General features: G+C 39.6%; 1 protein-coding gene across 1 annotated transcript; it reads right to left on the bottom strand.

The window, feature by feature from the left end:
• Nucleotides 1-567: 567 nt before the first annotated feature.
• Nucleotides 568-19,989, bottom strand: LOC127365011 (nectin-1). Its single transcript, XM_051402647.1, has 7 exons — nucleotides 19,807-19,989; nucleotides 15,805-16,146; nucleotides 15,406-15,708; nucleotides 13,206-13,299; nucleotides 11,658-11,812; nucleotides 2,586-2,682; nucleotides 568-2,473 (listed from the first exon to the last, which is right to left on the bottom strand). The coding sequence occupies exons 1-7, from the start codon at nucleotides 19,850-19,852 to the stop codon at nucleotides 2,377-2,379; spliced, it is 1,134 nt and encodes a 377-aa protein (XP_051258607.1). The 5' UTR covers nucleotides 19,853-19,989; the 3' UTR covers nucleotides 568-2,376.
• Nucleotides 19,990-20,221: the final 232 nt, after the last annotated feature.

Here is a 20,221-nt window from a genome sequence, read left to right on the forward strand (position 1 = left end):
CACACCATGCAACAAACACGACCTTCAACGTACAACACTGAGTAAGACTGTCAGTAAACACAACTTTTGTTTGTCTCCAGTTGAGACTCCTTTAAGCCAAGCTGAGATGAACTCTGACAACAATAATCTTTTCCAAATAAAAGTATTGTCGAAGAGCCACATGAGACATTTTGCAACTGTTGACAGGCTGAGCAGTACTCCTTGTGACTAGGACACTGAACTTCATGTGATAGATTTAGGGGAATGCCCGCTATGATTAGCATATTTCAAGCCTGTCTTAATACATTAATTTATATACAGAAGGAGAGGCAGTTCCCATGACTTACAGTCACGGGTTACAACCAAGTTATTCTTTCCTGTTTCGCAAGTGCTCAAATGGGAAAGCTGTTTCCATCCACTTGGTCGTGATCAATTGGAAGTCTTTGGTTTGGTCTGCTACTGTGGCTGCATATTGTTAAGTCGCTATAATGTGCTTTAATGCATCTTGAATCCCTGAAATAATGTCTGAAACACCATGTTGGGAGGGTATGTGTTGAGTGCACATACCACAGAAATACTTGAGGCAAGTTTAATGTTTGTCTATCTTTAATTACAACACGGGGCAAAGGGAAACTACTCTTGGATTAAACGTTTCCAGCAAAAAAAATGTTTTATTAAAAAACAAAGAATGCAAGAGTTTAACATCAAAAAGCACAACAAATAAATGTGTACCAAATACCTTATTATCTCTAAAAATTTTACAGAAAGAAAAAGTAACATAAATGGTAGTAAACAGTCAAATGTTAATCAGTGCACACTATAAAACACACAAAAAAACACAATCTCAAGAAAATAAGCTGCCTCTCTGAAACGTTGTTTTTTTGCATCACACTAATGCTCTGCAAGAAAAAAAAACACAGCTGTTGACCTTAATGTTGCAGCGACTAATTAAACACATTCAGCAATAGAAATAAGCACACATTGTATTTTGGGGTTTATTAGTAATACAATTGACCATTTTTGTGCTATAAGATTTTCCAACAATATGGGAAACTGGCCACTTTAATGTGTGGCGAGTGTGTGAAGGAGGGGTAAGGCACAGGCGAATTATTGCTCCACACTGGAAAAAAATATTATATCTGAAGTTTATTTTGCTTGTACTGTGATTAAAAGGCTTTAAAATGAGTTTTTGAGCACTACAGTACAATGTTCTGATCAGTGGCGTGCACAGACTTTTTGAAGGGCAGGGGCGGAAAGAAAAAAAAAGGGCACATAAAGCGCGTCCTCACCACTGTAGAGGGCACTTTTACATTGCATTTTAACACCATATTAGCACCTCTTTTAGGCAGCCTCTCTACCTAATAATAGAACTTAGAAGAGGACAGTTTAGTGTATTTTGCCAACCAGGAGGGCACTTTAGCACACTTTTTTTGGCCTCCCAATAGGACACTTTAGCGAGTTTTGGCTCCCAATAGGACACTTTAGCACGCATTTTTCAACAATTGGGCCACAAGGGGGGCGACTTTAGTGGCCCCCTAAAGTTTCCTCTGTTAGCAGGTTGATACTGGTTCATAGTGAAATGTCTTGACAATATTTGCAGCATTTGTAACAGAAATTCATTTTGACCATCAATGAACATGGCTGACTTTGAGTTCAGTAAGTTTACCCAAAACATAGAGCTCAAATACAACAACTGCATAACACTAATGTTGGAATGATTAAAACTGCCCAACACAAAACATTACGGATATTTTTATGACCAAAATAAATAAATACCAAAATAAAAACCCCATGTGATAAGTTCGTGGCATACACACTGCTGTAGAGGGAATATAAATATTTTTTTCTCTTGCTTATAAAAGGACACATTCGACAGTAGTTAGAGAATATTTCAGCAGCACAAAGCAACTGTTGTGTGTGTTCATTGGGATCATACATTGAGAGCATGTCAATAGGCTACTAGTCTACTAAAATAAGATGTGATGTTTAGTGATAAAACAAGATAAAAAAAAAAGATATCATCGTTTCTTGGCCATAGGCCTATATACACAAAACTCATGACAAGAGAAAGTATCTCTGTAATAGCACCAGGATGGAAGAAGAACTGAATTTTGAGGGTAAGCAAGTTTCTTGTGTGCATGTAAATATACTTCATAATCGGCTATTGTCAGCAGTTAATGCTGTTGGGCAAACGTACGTATGCCCTCAGTGACTTTGACAGTTAAAGCTGTTGCTGTTAAAAGCAGGTGGTTAAAAGCCACATCCTACAGACAGCTGTCACTAAGGGAAAGGCTGTTAACCTAACTGAAAGCTCTACTTGCAGGCACACATATTTAACTTTGAGGGAGATTAAAAAAAAGAGCCAGAATTCACTGTAACAATTTAAATATTGTATGTTTACTCTACTTCTGCATGTAGACTCACTGCTTCAGCTACGCCGTCTTGACCCCCATCAGCTGCTGCCGGCGTCCTTCTGCTTGTACCTTTTCCCATACTGGAAAAAACAATGAATATACAACAAAGGATTTACATAGTAGGCTATATAAAATGCTTATATACATAGCAGTATGTAAGTGTCTGCAGTACTACTGTGTTTGGTACCTTACCCTGGAAATTTCCCGGATTTATACAGATACCACACTGCAGCAGCAACATTCAGGAAAAGCAAAATACCAAATAAGGTCCAAGCAGCAGTGCAGGACCCTGTAGGGAGACAGGACACAAAAAAGAAGAATACAGGAACAGAAAATACTGATACACACTGGTGGTTTATACATCTAGCTAAATCAAATTTTGTCTGAAACAGCCCTGCAATGAACACCACCTTAAAAAAAGCAACAGGCTTTGTGATCAGTGATTCAATGATAATTGAGTGCTCGTCCAGCTTTGTAGAGATGTTTAAGTTATTTTTTGGCCTTTTAATGCCTTTATTGGATAGACAGCTGAAGATTGACAGGAAAGGTGGGTAGAGACAGGGGATGACACGCAGCAAAGGGCCTCAGGTCGGATTCGAACCCAGTGAAGCAACTCCGTATATGGGTCGTCAGCTCTACCGACTGAGCTAACCGGGAGCCCGCTTTGTAGAGTTTTAGAGTTTGTCCAACTTGGTGACAGCTGCCAGTCAGCATAATTCAGGTGATGGTGGATGATGGAGCAAGACTTTTACTTAATATATTCTTTAAATGCTGACAAACACTTGACCATCCATTAATAAGTTGATGTGCAACAACATTTTAATATTTTATTCACTTAATAACTTAATAACTACTAATAATTCAATACAAATTACAATATGAATATTTTAAAGGAGACATACTGATTTTCAGGTTAATAATTTTATTTTGTGTGTCTATTAGAACAGGTTTACATGTTCTAACACATATTTTTTCTCATACTGCCTATAGCTGCAGCCCCTTTTTTCAGCCTCTGTTTGAAACGCTCTGTTTCAGCTTCTGTCTCTTTAAGGCTCTCATTGGTCAGCTCCGATGAGCTGGTGCAGCTTCCGTCTTCCGCCTCAGTGTTGCCGGTGTTTTAGCAGGCAGTAAAATCACTGTAACCTAGTTTAGCTGCACTTCTAGTGCAAATATTAAATCAATAACTGCTTTGTTTGGAATCACAGACAAATGAACAACATCAACAATCAAGATTACAGCTTTCCATGACAATTTCCTCCGGTAAGTACCACTAATGTTATTTATATCCCTCTATTACATAATGTTAAATTAGTATTTATACCTTAACTATCAAAACCAACACCCTTTTTCTTAACAAGTACAGTAGTGAGAAGTGACCTACAGTCTACACAGCCAAGTGAAGTAAAAATAATTTGTTGTGAAGAGCTAAAGCGGTAATGTGGTAGCATATGCATGTTATATACATATATATGTAAACAGTAATTACCCGGATGCAGGGATGGAAAGTATGATATGAATCAGACGATGTGAAACTGTAATCAAGCAATTGTTTCTAGTTTAGAAAGAACCAGTAAACATACCAAAATAATCACAGTATAGTATAATGATTACTGTAGCCTCTATCTTATATTCTCTTTGTATACATTAGTTTACTGCGACCATGGAGACTTACCGTATTGCCTGGAATACTTTATCCTGTACAACATGTCAACATAACTGAAAGAATTACTGATCTAATGCAGCTCAGCTTAAGTTCAATCGGGAAGACCTTCTCATTATGCCTCATTCATTCTCTTGCTCTCCTTTCTAATCACGGCATTTACGCTTTCTGTTAATCCAATCAGATTTAGCCACAGTCTCCTCCAGCCAATCATGTAGCTGCTGTCACACTTTGAATCTGTTCTCCTCTCTGCTGCTTTCAGCTGTAATTTCAGTGCAAAATCATTGCGACACTCCTCCACCCCTTTCACCTCGAGTTCCTCGTATCCAGTGCCAGGCTGAGCTCATCAGAAGTCTACTCCTCATCATATCCATATCTTCAGAATTTTCTTCATTCCTTCATCACCACCACAACCAGTGTGTGGACTCCATCAGGGGGTTTTAGGGGACTAATGACAGCTTCACTAACCTCTTCAACGACTATGACGTCAAGATGGGGTCTAATTGAGACTATTCACATTTCTCATCTTCATTATGCACATATCAAATATTTGTTCATTGAAAAATGAATGAATAATCATGTTGCTGATGAAGTAAGTTTTATAACTAGGTTCGGGAACAAAGACCACGCCTTGCACTCATCTCATCTCGGCTTAAAACATACTGAAGCACACCTTATCCGTTCACTCCCTCCTTGACTCATTTTCTACATCTCTCCCTCCCAAACCTTTTCTTTTTATCTCCCTCTCTCTTATCCAAATACAGGAACCACCGGGGCTCTCGAAGAGATTAAAAGAGACGGCTCCCCCACTCACGGTCTCATCACCCACACGGTTCCCTCCCAACGTCTCACTAAACTCCTCCATCCATTCATCCACGTACCCACAAACCCATTTTCCTTCCTTCCTTTAACCCTCACCCCTATTTCCCATACCTCTTCATCTCTCAACCCTCGACCCCTTCCCCCATCCCTCGACCCTTACCCCTCCATTCCTTCATCACTTCATCCTTCCATTCCCCCCATCCCTCGACCATTTCCTGATCCATTCATCCCCCCACAGTATAACACATCGGTTCACATTTGTTCATTATGTACAATAAACTTATTTTATTCCATACATTTATTGCCGTGGTTTTTGTTAGTGAACTTGCTTATGTAGTTGAAAAACTGCTCAGTAACCAACTGTTCATGTACTGTACTGAATCCATGTTTCATAGTAAGTAACTTGAAACCTTTTTATTTGTCAGACAATTACAACCAAATGTATGCATCAAAATGTGTTAAAGCTGCAGAATGTCTGTTTGAACCCCTTTCAAAATACTGTAAAATTATACTGAATATTGCATAATTTATATTATCGGTCAACATCATAATAAAGAAACAAATGTGTTGTGTTGCTTACAGTCATTATTTACTACAGGATTAATAGCAAAACTCTTTCACGTTTTCATTTTCAAAGATTACATTTGACGTTATTTATGTAAAACCACCAAAACGTTCCTTAAAAATAAAACATTTGATTCATGTTACATTTAAATTCCAGCTACACAGAAATATAAATTGTGCGTATGATGCAAGTAGCAAAGCCATAACTTTTAAGTAAACTGTGCAGATCATGTCCTCCATCGAGGTAAAGGCTTTCTTGTATATTGAAGCGTCAGCTGCTGATGGAGCTCTGCGGTCAGTGTTCTTCCTGTGGGTACCCAGACTTTCCTGATGCTGCATGTCTAGTCTTTAGGCTGTCACTTAACAGGCATGACAAGCTTCCTCCTCTGATGGGGGACACGTGAGCTTCATTCGTGTCACTTAGATGACCTGTAAAACGGCAGATTCAGTGTTACTTCTAAGACATATAAGAGTATATAATACAGTATAATATAATACAGTATAAGTACAACTAACTACTAAAGGCTGTAAGAGCGCATTGTAACTCAAAGTATTCCTAATTTATAAAATAAAAAAATAAAGCAGGTCCCCTGTTGCAGCTAACTGTAGTGATGTGTTGTTCTGTATGCAGGAAACAGTTTGAGGTTACCAACGTGTAGTTAATGGCAACAGGTACACACAGTGCTATAATGATAACAGGTAATTTATTCACTAACTTTAAATGCAAGCTGAGCGAACGTTAGCACTAGCTGAGCTTATGTTAGCATGTCAGTATAAAGTTATACAAAAAGCAACATGAAAATCAATCACCGGCACACAATGTACTAACTTACTCCCGGTATTTTGTTGGCTTCAAAAGAGGTGTTACCACAGTTTCTGACTCTCCCTCGAGAGTACAACATAAAGTCCGACAGCATGTTAATGCCAAGTCCGACAGGTGAACCTACACAAGAAACAGTAAAGCAACATAAAACAGGGAAAAACTTACAGCTTCCAAGAATGAAGTCGAGTCGCGGACAGACGGTATCAATCCATCATTGAGCTGGTACTCCTTTGAAAAAGTAGTTGTGGGGATATTTCATCAAAAATAAAGTCAACCCGCTGGTTTTTAACTTCCTCAGATGCAGAACATGCAGACTGGTCTGTGCAGCCAACACCAACTAGTGCTGCAGCACTGAGAGCACAGAGAGTCAGTCAAACAGCTCATCTAAATTTATTTAAGTTGGTTTCATGGTTATGAGCTTTTTCTGCCATGGCATGCCCAAAATGTCTGCTATGAAAAAAGGCCTCTTGACATTGTTTTCCAATGAAAGCAGTTACCATAGCTGCCAACTTTTCAAAAACCTTGGAGTGAGATTTTGTTGGGGGTGACCAAAATAATGCCGCGCACACAGCCACACAAGTTGGTGGCTCAGATATCAGAGAATTGGAATTCATTTGATGTTGTACCCATGTTGTACCCTGCATTCTGGTGGTTTGTGGGGAGGCCCAAAGCCGTTGATAGAGGCAGGCTACTGAAGATGGACAATATTGGTTATATTCTGAGAAGCAGACATAGCTGAAGGTCCACCCCCAGGAAATTTTGGATTAAGTAGATGTGATTTCCTGCATTCTGGTGGATTTTTGGGTGGTCTGTTAAAGATGTGCAATACCTGAACTTATTCTGATTCATGTTCGGCATCATGACTCGTAGGGCCTTCTAGACTTGAGCTGAACATTCAACCAGAAAACTATTGTTTTGCCTAAATGATTGCCTGTATAACAATAAAGCCTTATTCATAGACCAGTGTTTAAGATTGGACCTAGGTACCTGTCGGTTGATTGATATTTTGATTAGAATGGTATTAAACTGTGAGTAAATAAAAAATGCAATGAGCTGATATTTTGAGCATGCAGTATACCACCAGGTTAACAATGTGCTCTCCTGCTGCTTGTTATGACAGCTTTCACCACACTAAATCATGTTAACACGCACAAACAAAGAATTTATATCAAGATTTAAAGTTAAAGATACATACCTAGTCTCAGCTCAGATCAAGGATGAAATTTTGATTTCAGAGGTGGGGGGGACAAGTATTTTTTTTTAAGTTATGTTTTGGGCCTTTTTATAGAGACAGCTGTAGGGAGACAGTGATGGTGGGTGGAGAGAGAGGGGATGACATGCAGCAAAGGGCAGCAGGTCGGATTCAAACCCACGCCGCTGCAGCAACTCCATATATGGTTCGCCAGCTCTACCGACTGAGATAACTGGCTCAATAGTACACAATAGTAGTTCTTCTAGTTTTCTATTGCTACTTTTACGTTTACTGTTCCCTTTTTTGGTTTGACTGCTTGTAAAGCATGTAGCAATAAAGCATGTAAATGTAAACATAGAAAAAACATTCTGGACACACGCACGCACGCACATACGCACATGGACACCGACTCAAACATGAATGTAAATGAAACCTCTGATATTACCTGGGCAACTAGAAGACCGGTGTGCAAGCAAGATGGAGTGACAGCAGGGACGGCCAATCACACAAGAAACAGCAGAGCCAATCGAGGAGCTTGTGGGCGGTCTAAACTAAGGGTAACAGGCTTCAGCTTGAGAGGCCGATTCCGCTTGATCCTAGTGCTTGACGAGTCTCTGTTTACTATAGCGTAACATTGTTTTTGGACGGTACAAACTGCAGGGGACCGAAACGGCCCAAGATCAGATTGTTTTGCGTGAGAAATTGGATGTGTAGCGTGAGTGCGTGTGAAAACAGGCAAAAGCGCGTGTCACACGGCGAAAGCGTGAGAGTTGGCAGCTCTGAGTTACCCATGTTTGTGTTTTCAGTCTATATGGTGAAATGTTGTGCCAACATACACTGATGTTTTAAACATCTAGTTTTGTTTTAAAAATTACATTTAGCTGACTAATATTGAGTTCAAACACAAACTAAACCCTTGCTAAACAGTTTTTGCTTTCTTGTCCTGGCAGGTCCTGAATCCCAAACACAACTGAGGGATGAAATTATCATGACCCATATATATATATACTCAGTAGACATTTACTCAGAAATTTTCTTCCATTTGTCTGGGGTGTGGTGTCAAAGGGCTAAGCAGCCACTCCTTTCAGCTGCTTGGCAGATACCAAATGGAATCATCTGCTTGTGTGTTCTGAGTGTGTCCTAGGTTGTCCTTTCAGTTAGAAATCCATTCAATCTCTTTTTTTTCTTTTTAAATTAAAAGACACAAAAAATGACAACAGAATCAACCGACATTCAAAACAGGCCCAAATCTGGGGGGCGCTAGTGAGCAGCGCAGGGAGTAGACGTGCTTTCAGGGGCTCCTCCTTGCCAATATTTAACATTTTTATTTTGACAGTCTTACTAGGTACTTAATTTTATCAGCCTCGGGAAAAACTTTATACACGAAGGGCTTAACCAGTTAAGTTTATGCAACGAAATGCTGAAGTAGTCGTCCAAAAACGTCGACCATCCTCAGCTTCCGCTAACACTAATGCTAACAGTGCTAGCGGTAGCCCGCCAGGTCATGACTCTAGCGACAGCGACGCGGAGCATCTGCCGTTAATCTGGGAGAAAATTTCCGACAAGATCCTTGACCACATCAACGGCTGGTTTGATAAATTAGAGCAGACACTTCAGGTGGTGCAAAGCTCTCAAAGGGAACTATTGGAGAAGGTAGAGTCGGTGGAAGAGGTTTTCAGCACACTGAGTGAGGCAATGACTTTTATGAACACTGACTTAAAGAACTGATCTTGAGACTGTTGTGGTCCCTTGGTGTATAAGTACATAAAGGGCTAATAGCGCTATTTTGATGCTGCTTTTCTCATTTAGAGAACAGTGTTCAACATTTTGAGAGACTGTCAATTTGATTTCTCTGACTTCGGTCAGGTATGCTAGGCAGAGGAGCTGGGCTAAGTTAGCTATCACAGCTTTAACAGCGAGGTTAAAGGTTTGAAAGCGAGTTTCAGTCGTGTGTGTAGCGGTCCCGGGCATGAAGGGATGTCTGTGCTTCATTTGGGGAAGTGCCTGTGGTCGGGTAGGGGTTGTTCTGGCTCATGGGTTTGTTTGAGTGTGTTACCTCAGATTACAATGTAAGTTCTTTATGTGTCTTGTTTTATTGTGTTTTGTGCACTTTTGAGAGGATACCAGATTGCTTTTATTCCAGAGATAATGTCAGTATTCGATAGTATAACACATAGCAGTATAAATGATAAATTTACATTGGTCTCATGGAATGTAAAGGGGTTGGGTCATGTGGTTAAAAGGGGTTGAGTCTTCTCGCATCTCAATCAGAATCAGAATCAGAATCAATCAATTCTTTTTTTTAAATTATTAATCAAGTCATTAAAACCAGACGTAATTTTCCTTCCGGAAACGCACATTAGTGTAAATGAGTAGCGCAGGTTGAGAGCAAATTGGATCTCCCAAGTCTATCAAGCCCCTTTTACCCGCAAGTCTAGGGGGGTTGCTATTCCTTTCGGAAAAAATATACCATTTTGCCTTGATTGTATGACAGCAGACCCATATGGCAGGTATTTGATGATATCTGGGCACATAAACTCCCTTCCAATAACGCTGCTTAACATCTACGGTCCAAATATTGACAATCCCGATTTCTTCCGTAAAGCATTTGATTTGATACCGCCCTCTACCTCTAATGTTATTATTGGAGGTGACTTTAATTGTTATCTTGACCCAGTCCTAGATATACTTTCTACAAAACTACCTCCTGGAATAACCTCTTAATAATTCTGAGTGATTTAATTAAAACAAGGAATATGGTTGAAATATGGCGACTGCAGCACCTCTTCTTGAAGACCAGTCTTTTATTGAGCATATGAATGCACGTATAGCCGAATTTCTTGTTACAAATGATAACGGAGAGGTCTCTTAACTTAACTTAACAGCTGTCGAGGACATTGAAAAAATGTTTCCAGTACTGGAAGAGACCTATAGATTTTCCCTCTCACCCGCTGATTACAATAAGATCTTGAAATTAAAATATGAATACAATACCATTCTTAACAAACGTGTTGGTAGTCTTCTATTGAAAATTCAACATTTTGAAAATGGAGATAAACCGGAGAAACTGTTAGCTAGCCAACTTAGAGGTGAAAGGGCTAAACAGGCCATTCACAGGATAAAGTCCAAATCAGGCAGACTCCTAAACAATCCCAGAGAGATAAATGCTTGTTTCAGGGACTTCTATAAGGAACTGTATTCTAGTAAAGTAAAGGCCACTGAAGCAGATTTCTGTAACTTTTTTGCCAATTTAAATGTTCCCCAATTAGATAGTGAGATGACATGGAGGCCCCAATTTCTAAAACAGACCTTTTGAATGCTATTCAAGCCTTCCCCTCTGGAAAAACATCCGTTCCAGATGGTTTTTTAATTTTTTGGATATGATGGATAAACTAAAAGCTAATATTAGGAACTGGAAGTTGCTCCCTTTGTCAATGATCGGCCGCATCAATGCTGTTAAAATGGTTGCACTTCCAAGGTTTTTGTATCTTTTTCAAAACCTCCCTATTTATTTGTCATTATCTTTTTTTTAACAACTGTATTCAGCCGTCCTGTCATTTGTCTGGGCAGATAATTATGGGAGGAGGGGCTGTCCGGTATACATAAGTGTTCTGTAAACTCTAGATATCGGTTAATTCAATTTAAAGTCATACATGAATCAGTGTCTCCCATGTGTGTTTCTAGGATGGAACAGATTTGCCTTAGCAGAGGGAATGCACCAAACTATTATGAGACAGCGTGGAAGCCATTTTTGGCTTTCCTTGATGAGACCTAAATGACCAACATATGAAACAGGCTGCTATGTATTTGTATGCTTTTGTTTGTATTTTTTCTGTACTGATTAAGGTTTTGATCCTCCTCTCTGGGCTTGTTTTTTTTTTTTTTGTGAGTGTGTGTTTGTTTTGTTTTGTTTTCTATTCATACTCCTGACGGTATCATGAGACAGGAATTGTTGTTGGTAATTGTATATATTCTCATATAGCCTCTGTCTTTCTTTTATTACTTCAATTACTTCATGTAACAATGTCAGGTGCTGTATGCCCATCTTGTATGTAGGTTTTTTCTATTTTTTGTAAAAGTTTAAAAAGTTAAAATAAAATATAAAAAATAAAAAAACTGGCCCAAATCCAAAAACATAGAAGAGAAACAAATGCAAAAAACACAGTGGACAAAAACTCACAGCTAAATTAAACCTGATCTCACCTGAAGTCACATGCACATAGAGCTGACCACGTTTTGATCCATAAGTGTTAGATGCTTCACACTGGTAGAGGCCGTTCAGGTTAGAGGTCATGCTCAGAAACTGTAGCGTTGCATCCTCCATTCTGACAGCAGACTGAGGCCACGAGTTGTCTGATCTGAAACAGGCGAATAAGGCCAAGCATTGAAATGTACGGCTAAATAAGGTTTAATGGAGGTGGGCCTGAAAATATTGCAAACTGTAGAGAGTTGTGTTAAAAGTTGAATTAATTTCAAAGGCTGTTTTTCTGACTCAGTTCTCTGTTTCCTGTGATAGCTGTACTTGTTGCCACACAACTGATAAATGTCAGTAACCCTGTTGCACTCACCCTAGTTTAAATTAGAGCTGTTAGATCCAGGAAGTGGCCAATCAGATTGTAACTCCCTCCGTAGATGAAAACGGCTCACTCTAAAAGGTTACGAAAACACGATTCGATTCTAATTTTCCGGCGATTATACCCCAATGAAAACATACCTATGAACATTATATTCTATTTCTTCCGATACATCCACTGGGGTTCAAAGTTCACCCTTGACCATAGGAACAGTAGCTGAGAAAACAACCCCTTTGTTTTACCAGGACATGATGCTCAGCTTTATTTATGAGACCAGGAGTTTGCACTAGTGGAGATTTATGGCTTCAGTGAGTCAACATAGAGACAGCTTATTACCCCACGTTATACAAGCAAGATGTCATTTTAAGAAGCACAGGATACTAGACCCTCCAATAAAGCTGAACCCTTTCAAAGAGAGAATCTGAGTTTTTACTCTGCACTTAAACTTACGTACATTTTGGCACAACTTTTGGGAGCCATTCGGGGTTTAATATCTTGCCCAAAGACATTTCGACATGCAGACTGGATCGAATCACCAATCCTCTGATCACTGGACGACTGGCTCTGCCCCTAAGCCAAAGTATTGATCCACAGTGTGTTTTCAATCCCAAATGTCCTGTCATTTATTCTTTTCTTCTATACTTTTATTTTCCTTTGCATTTTCATAAAAAGTAGGGACGTAGCACATATTACAACGACAGCAAATGGCAGTGACAGGATCCACAACCATAACAACAGAAACAATGACAACGATAACAAGCCAACAGTGACATAGAGGAGGGGGAAAGTCACACATCAGCACCTGTGCAGATAATTCTAGATAGCTAGAGACAAATAAACACAAATGGTTAGACAGGATAGACGATGGTGTAGGCAGGGAGATTTCAGGTTGATAGAGATATGTTGAATCAGCAAACATACTAAGAGCACAGGTTTTACAGGGAAGAAGTACGTGTGTTCTTTTGAGTGTAGGAAAGAGGATGGGGGTGGTTTACAAACGGTATATAACCGTTGCTACATCTGCAGGAAAGTGTGCAGTTAACTTAAGTTAATTTGGCTAACGACAATAATTTAACCAAGAATGACAAACCAAACAATGCTTCAAGGTAAAAGACAAACATAATATTGTTTGATTAAGAATGTTTCCACTGAAACCGGTTCATTCAAACTACTGTACCTGCTCCAGGTAATGTCTGCATTTGGATTGGCTTCAGTCACACATTCAAATGTGTCTTTGGTTCGTTCACGAATGGTCACTTCCATGGGTGCGACTGTGAGACAAAGGGAGAGAGAAAGGGCTGAAAATGCTAAAAATACATCAGAATATTACTGAACCTCTAAATTTGGATCCAATCCCATCTATATTGATATAACATTATCGGGCTTTCTAAAACACCTCATTTTAGGACTTTTGGACATGTATATATAATAATCATGTGTATAATCATCTGATTATAGGAATTGTGGTTTTGTTTGCTTAGAATGAGGCGTCATTATTTTTGCTCCCATCTGACAAAATTATTGAAACTCAAAAGGCATACTTTATAGTTCTCGCATTTAAGCGTGATCCCTTGAGCATGCAAAAAGAGTCAAATTAACTAAAATTATGAATTATGACAATCATTCTAAAATATTACAATGCAAGATTGTCCTTTGTGAGAAACACATCTGTATCTACACTCAAGAACAGTAATTGGCTCTAGACAAAATACCAAAAGAAGCCCTGTGGGAACGTCTGCTTCTGTGGGTTAAATCGGCTGTGTTGTTAGCGGTCTGAAGGTATTTGGCTCTGTCTCTTTCTGGTGTGACCATGCCCTTTGTCTTTATTCTAGTTTTCTCAACTTTGTTTTGACTCTTGACTCTTTCTTGCCATTTCACAGCCTGTTTGTGAACATGAAGCAACAGTAATGGAGAGTAACACAACAGCAGGGATAATGTCACAATCCCCATTAACAAACAAGATCCACAACTAAAGCTGTTAAGTAGCCTTGTAGACAACAGAAGAAAGACATTATATTACACAAAGCAGTTGGCACAAATGGAACTTGGTTTTGTAATATAAGTAGCATAATTTCAGCGTAACATCACGTCTAAGAGTTACGCCTGCACTGACTCTAAAACACAAATATTCGACCAGATAAATATTTGACTGACATTAAAAGACTGGACTTCATGCAACATACAGTATTCCAACTCCTATCCTAAATGTCACTTTTATTTCTGTGTTCCAAGTTGAATTCACCAAACTCTTAAACCAAGTCCACACAGCATGCGTGAGCATCGCGGAACATATTTTAGCATAACAGGTTACAGCATCCACAATGCTAACGCAAGCCACGTGTCTCGGCTGCAATTGCAGCAACGCCTCAGTCGGGGTCTCGCTTATTTTACTGTGAGCCACATGTGGTTACTGCAATCTGTCCATGAGGTCAAATTAACATTAATGGTACTATCCATTTGTCTCGTAAATCCCCCGCCCGAGTTGCTCTGCCGCGAGAACGTGACGTAATTGCCTGGCTTGTACCACTTATAGCGTTCCAGTTGTCTTTGGGCATTACGAGTCAGAAAGAAGTGCAGCAGCTGTGTTGTTATTGCTTGTGGCTCATCTAAACAAGCTCAATGTGAAATAATATGTTTTTCTACAGAAACACTAACATTTCAAGTAATTCCGTTATTGTAAGTCTTACATTTCAATAATATTTTGCCATTTTTGCCTATTTCAATTTCAACAAGTGCTGTGGCGTTTTTTCTCGAGCCACCAGGGGCCCCCAGGTGCCCCCAGGTACCACCAGGTGCCACCAGGGGCCACCAGGGGCAGTGGCAGGCTAGTGTTACTGTTAGCTACATTAGCCTATTTAGCAAACCAGCTCGAAAACAAAACTTTACATTGTATTGCACGCACAGCAACACTGTGCAATGCATAAATTGGTGACCGGACTAAAGCAGCAATGTAAACAAGTGTGTAGGAGCATTTAAAATCGACATTAAAACGACCAACGTAGTACAAATACAAAGAAAATACATCTCAATATGGGCGCTGCCATCTTTGTTTTTTGCGGGCCGTACATTCGTCCTCGTTTAGCTCGGTGTACTCTGAGGCTGAAATTATGACCAAATGGGGGTGTGTCTCAGTGAAATGTTGCGAGATAGCTGTGAGATTTACACTTTCCAACTCTGGCTGGGGGTTTACGAGACAAATGGATAGCACCATAAGAGCCAAACATGCAGAGAGAGTCACTGAATGAAAATAAATAATAAATAACACAATCATCATCTCTTCAGGCTATAAAAACAAATGTTCCCCTCAAAAGGCACATTATTTACTGTAGGTGTGAGCTAGGTAATTTAATGATGTATGTAAATATTAGTGTACGCACAGTAGACCTGAATGGTGAAGGGCAGGGTTTCTTCTTTCGACAGGGCTGCACTGGTGATGACACAATGGACCAAACGCTGGTTGATTTCTCTGGTTGGTACTCCCAACAGCGAGCTGACTGTGGTGGTCGTATCGTTGTCATGCTTGGTGGAGCTGGTTATTGCATTCACTTTTCCTTCCAGAGGACCAATTACCCACTTCACCTGTGCAGGAGGTTTGGAAGCAGCAGCTGTGCAGGTACCGAGGGAAACCTCCTCTTTACCCAAAGCAGGATGATTATCCTTCAGGCTTGAGACCGGAGGCACTAAGAGAGTCAAGGTACATAAAAAAGTCAACATGCAAGCAAGAAGGTGAAACAAGACTCTCTCTCGTACAATAGTTTAAATTCAATGCATTATACCAAGAATGTTTAGAGGTATCTCTGTGATGTGGTTTCCGCTGGGGAACAAAGTGAAGATACACGTGTAGATGCCTTCATCAAACAAAGTGACATTGGATAGCTGGAGAGATCCATTGAGGTCACTCATGCTCCCAACAAATTTAAATCGAAGATCATGTCCATTGACAAACTTTGGTCCACCTTGTTGTACGATGGTAAAGAAATTTTCATTCAGAGGTTTTGCTTTGGTCTTCCGCTGCCATGAAATCTGATTGAGGTCCTCGGTGGTGTCAGTGAGTTTGCAGGGTAAGACAACGTTCCCTCCTTGGATCACGGCCATGTTTCCTCCAGTCACCCGGAGAGCTGTAAGGGTCAGAAAATCACAGCTCAGAAGGCACGAACACAAGTAAAAACATACATAGATGGAAAGCATTCACACTGGAAGATGTGAGAAAGGACCTAATACTTTGTTTCTATACAGTTGAAGGTCCAGAGTGTAACATTAAGGAGGATCTATTTGTAGAATATGGTATGTTTTCATAAATTTATAGCAGTGTTGGGCAAGTTACTGAAAAATTAGTTACGGTTACTTATCTCAAAAATTACTTCACCAACTACTCCATATAAAAGTAATTAGTTAGCAAGTAGGCTAAAGTAACTTTTGTGTTAGTTTTGAACATCTACTGTTTTGGGCGCCCTGGTAGTCTTCTGCATTTTTGGCAAGCCACCATAGTTTCTCCTACACGCCTTAAACAGGTGATGAGAGGGGATTGCAATTTACAACTTTACTACAGGATATAGAATAACGCTGAGTCACTGGAAACAGTCTAGCTCATGATGTTTAAAGGAATGAATGGAGTTACATACAGAGAAGATATTTATGAACCATTCTGGAGCTCCTTTCTGGCCTTGATAGAGGGAATATCTGATTAATGAACTGTTAGATGTAACTGTAACTATGCTCAAGGCACCTTTTATTTTCACTTATTTGTTTTTTTTTGCAGTTGTTTTCTTTTATTACTATAGTGAGGGAGCTGGAAAAACATCCCTCTCACTAAAGTGAAATCTACAAATGTTACATTTAACACAGTCCTAGTTAAATTGTTACAAAAAATAATAAATACAGGAAGCACTCTCTCATTGAAGTTTATTTCTGTTTCCATGGAGTGCAGACAAGAATGTAGTCAAGACGGTAGGGGTGAGTGGGTAGAGGAAGTATAGGGGTTTAGGTGGGGAAACAGTGTCCGAGTATTGGAGAAACCTCCCTGGCTGCTGGGAATCTGCTGCACCTGTAATTTGTATGTTATTTTCAGCCTGCGATCTCTGTGGAGGGGATTGTGAACTTTGTGTACCCTGCTTTTGAACACAAGTAAAAAATCTAAACATCCTGATTGATTCATCGTGTTTATTTCTGCACTACATTATAAACATGTTTTCATCCTGAGCTTTTCATCATGAAAACCTGACAACTATTATTGTTATTATTGTTATGGATTTTTTGCCTTTTCTGAATGTTTGAATTGTGTTGTCCACGGTTGTATTGAGTATGCAGACTGGGTTAATTTCAGAAAGAATTGTCTATTTGTGGACTTAAGTCTGTTATATGCCACTTTGTTTTGTTTGTTAGGCATTTTCAGTTTAAAAAAAGAGGGGACTGTGAAAATTTGAATTTTAACAATATCGGGTATTATAACATCTGTGATGATCTATTGTCTTGTCAAAAATATCAATAAAGAAAGAATTAGCTGGCTTAATGTTAATGCCTGATAGATGTGTTTTCATTGTAATAAGAGCACTGGGTCGGCACAGAGAGAAGCTGAGCCTGGCTCAACTTGTCCTGCAACACAATGCACCACCTTCCAACCAATCATATAACACAAGCAAACATTAGTATAATAAATTATTAATATAATTATTATTAATAATAATCTGAAATGAGAATTTTTATACCGTTTACCTTGTGTTTGTGGAGGATAAAGTGACTGTGATAAGCTTCATTTGCAACATCAAAGAAAAAGACATACATTAGTAAAAGAGACAAAGATACATGCATTACGTGCATTTGAACTGGGATTAAGCTCCATATCTAATTTTAAGACTGAGTGGTGAACAAAGGAGTGTCAGGCCCCTTCATATCTTAAAGAGCTCATAGTACCCTATTACCCCACTAGAACACTACGTTCTCTGAATGCTGGTCTACTTGTGGTTCCTATAGTCTCTAAAAGTAGAACAGGAGCCAGAGCCTTCAGTTACCAAGCTCCTCTCCTGTGGAACCAGCTTCCAGTTGTGGTTCGGGAGGCAGACACCCTCACCACATTCAAGAGTAGGCTTAAGACATTCCTCTTTGATAAAGCTTATAGTTAGGGCTGGATGACGTGAGTCCTGAACCATCCCTTAGTTATGCTGCTATAGGCCTAGACTATCGGGGGATTTCCCTTGGTGCACTGAGCTCCTCCCTTCCTCTCTTTCTGCACTCATTCATGTTCCATTAATGCATGTTACTAACTTCACTTCTTCCCCGGAGTTCTTGGGCTTTCTCGTCTCGCAGGTTCTTGTCGATCCTGGTGGAGCCTCCTGCCATGGTCCTGCTAGATTGCCATTGCCAATACTGTTGTTGCTGTGCACCTGTCTGTCTTTCTCTCTCTCTCTCTCTCTCTCTCTCTCTCACCCCAACTGGTCGAGACAGACGACCACCCACCTAGAGCTGGAGGACCTGTCCTAGGTTTCTGCCTTTTAACAGGCAGTTTTTCCTTGCCCTTGTCGCCAAGTGCTTGCTCATGGTGGTACTGTTGGGTCTCTGTAATTAATGTTTTAAAGAGTTCGGTCTAGACCTGCTCTATTTGAAAAGTGTCCTGAGATAACTTCTGTTATGAATTGGCGCTATACAAATAAAATTGAATTGAATTGAATTGAATTGAATTAATCGAATTTTGGAACAAAGTTTGTATTCACTATTCAGGAGCTGTTTGGAGCCGGAGGAAATGTAGCGAGTCAGCCCAGATTAGTCTGATTCATAGAGTGTCTCAAGAAGTTGGCCCACAAGATCCTTCGATTTTCATTCGGTGGAGCAGTTTTTGAATTTTTTTTTGTTGTGGACAAACATTTGTACCATTTTGCATAAGAATACTACAGGACACTCATAATCACAAAAGTAAACATCAAAAAAACAAAAGAAGAATTTGTCTACTTGCCCTGAAAGACCTCAGGCAGTGGAAGAAATAAGTTCTTTGTTTTTCATTTGCATTCGTTTTGGGTTTTTTTGCATATAGACCGGTATACTCATGCATATCATAAACCTGTAATAATTAGTTTTCTGGTATAGATAGGGGGAAAAAAACTAATAACTAAGATGGGAGAGGTCACTCATCCTGTGTAATGACCCAAAGTTTAGTCTGCCTTCTAGGTTTTCTCATTTCTCTAATTTGAACCTCCTCATCTCCTCCGCCTCCTGATCGAAATCTTCAAAACAGTTTATCTTTACGGATTATTATTTGCTTCTATTGCTCCAAGTTGTTATAAACACCGTTATGTTGTTTTCAAGTTGTTATAAACACCGTTATGTTCTGACCAGTCCAGGTAGTCTTAAATAAACAATGAACAGATGGTGCAGCTGTGCAGTGAAACCATGAAAGACCTGTTTCAAGCAGCCGAGGTCTTTTTAACACGGATCTGTGTTGGAAATATAACGAACATAAAGGAACTGTTGTTCTCTAGACGGACACCAAAACTCCTCATCACCTCACAAACACTACCCTGTGCTCTGCTGCTCTTTATTTATCTACCTTTATGTGAGTTTCTTAGTGCAATTCATTCCTTTGCGCATTCTTTGGTTCGGCAGCCATTGCGCCAGGTGGTGGTAACAGCTTTTAATTCAGTTGACCTTGCTTGTTCGACTATGTAGGCTACATTATTTACATATACTATATTACAATATATATATGTGTATATTAATATATATATATACACACACACACTATATTAATATATAGAGGATACGGTGTTTTAAAAAAACATTCAGCATACCTTCTGTAACTGTACTCAGGATCACCGCTGACAGCAATAAAAACATAGTGGAGCTCCTGTGTCCATAGCTTGTAGAAGAAATTACACAAAGAAAGGTTCTCCATCCATTACCGCGTGTCTCTCTCGATGTTGATAGCAGTACCACACATCCTCGATGCTGCTGCCGCTGCTCACACAGTAGTACACGTCACCGTGTTACTTTGGGAGCAGTGGGAAATTTGGACTACTCAACATAATGTGTATCATTCCATAAACCATGTGCTGCTGCCTAAAACTAGTATGTCATTAAAACATTTGTGAGACCCCACAGAGTGTTCCACTGTTCTTATTGCAGACTCTCCTAATGCTTATAAACAGCCTACATTTACATCAGTAAATTCTGGAAAGCATAAGTAACTATTCAGGCTACTGGCTC

This window comes from Dicentrarchus labrax, unplaced genomic scaffold (genome assembly GCF_905237075.1).
Source record: "Dicentrarchus labrax unplaced genomic scaffold, dlabrax2021, whole genome shotgun sequence".
In the NCBI taxonomy this organism is placed as follows: Eukaryota; Metazoa; Chordata; class Actinopteri; family Moronidae; genus Dicentrarchus; species Dicentrarchus labrax.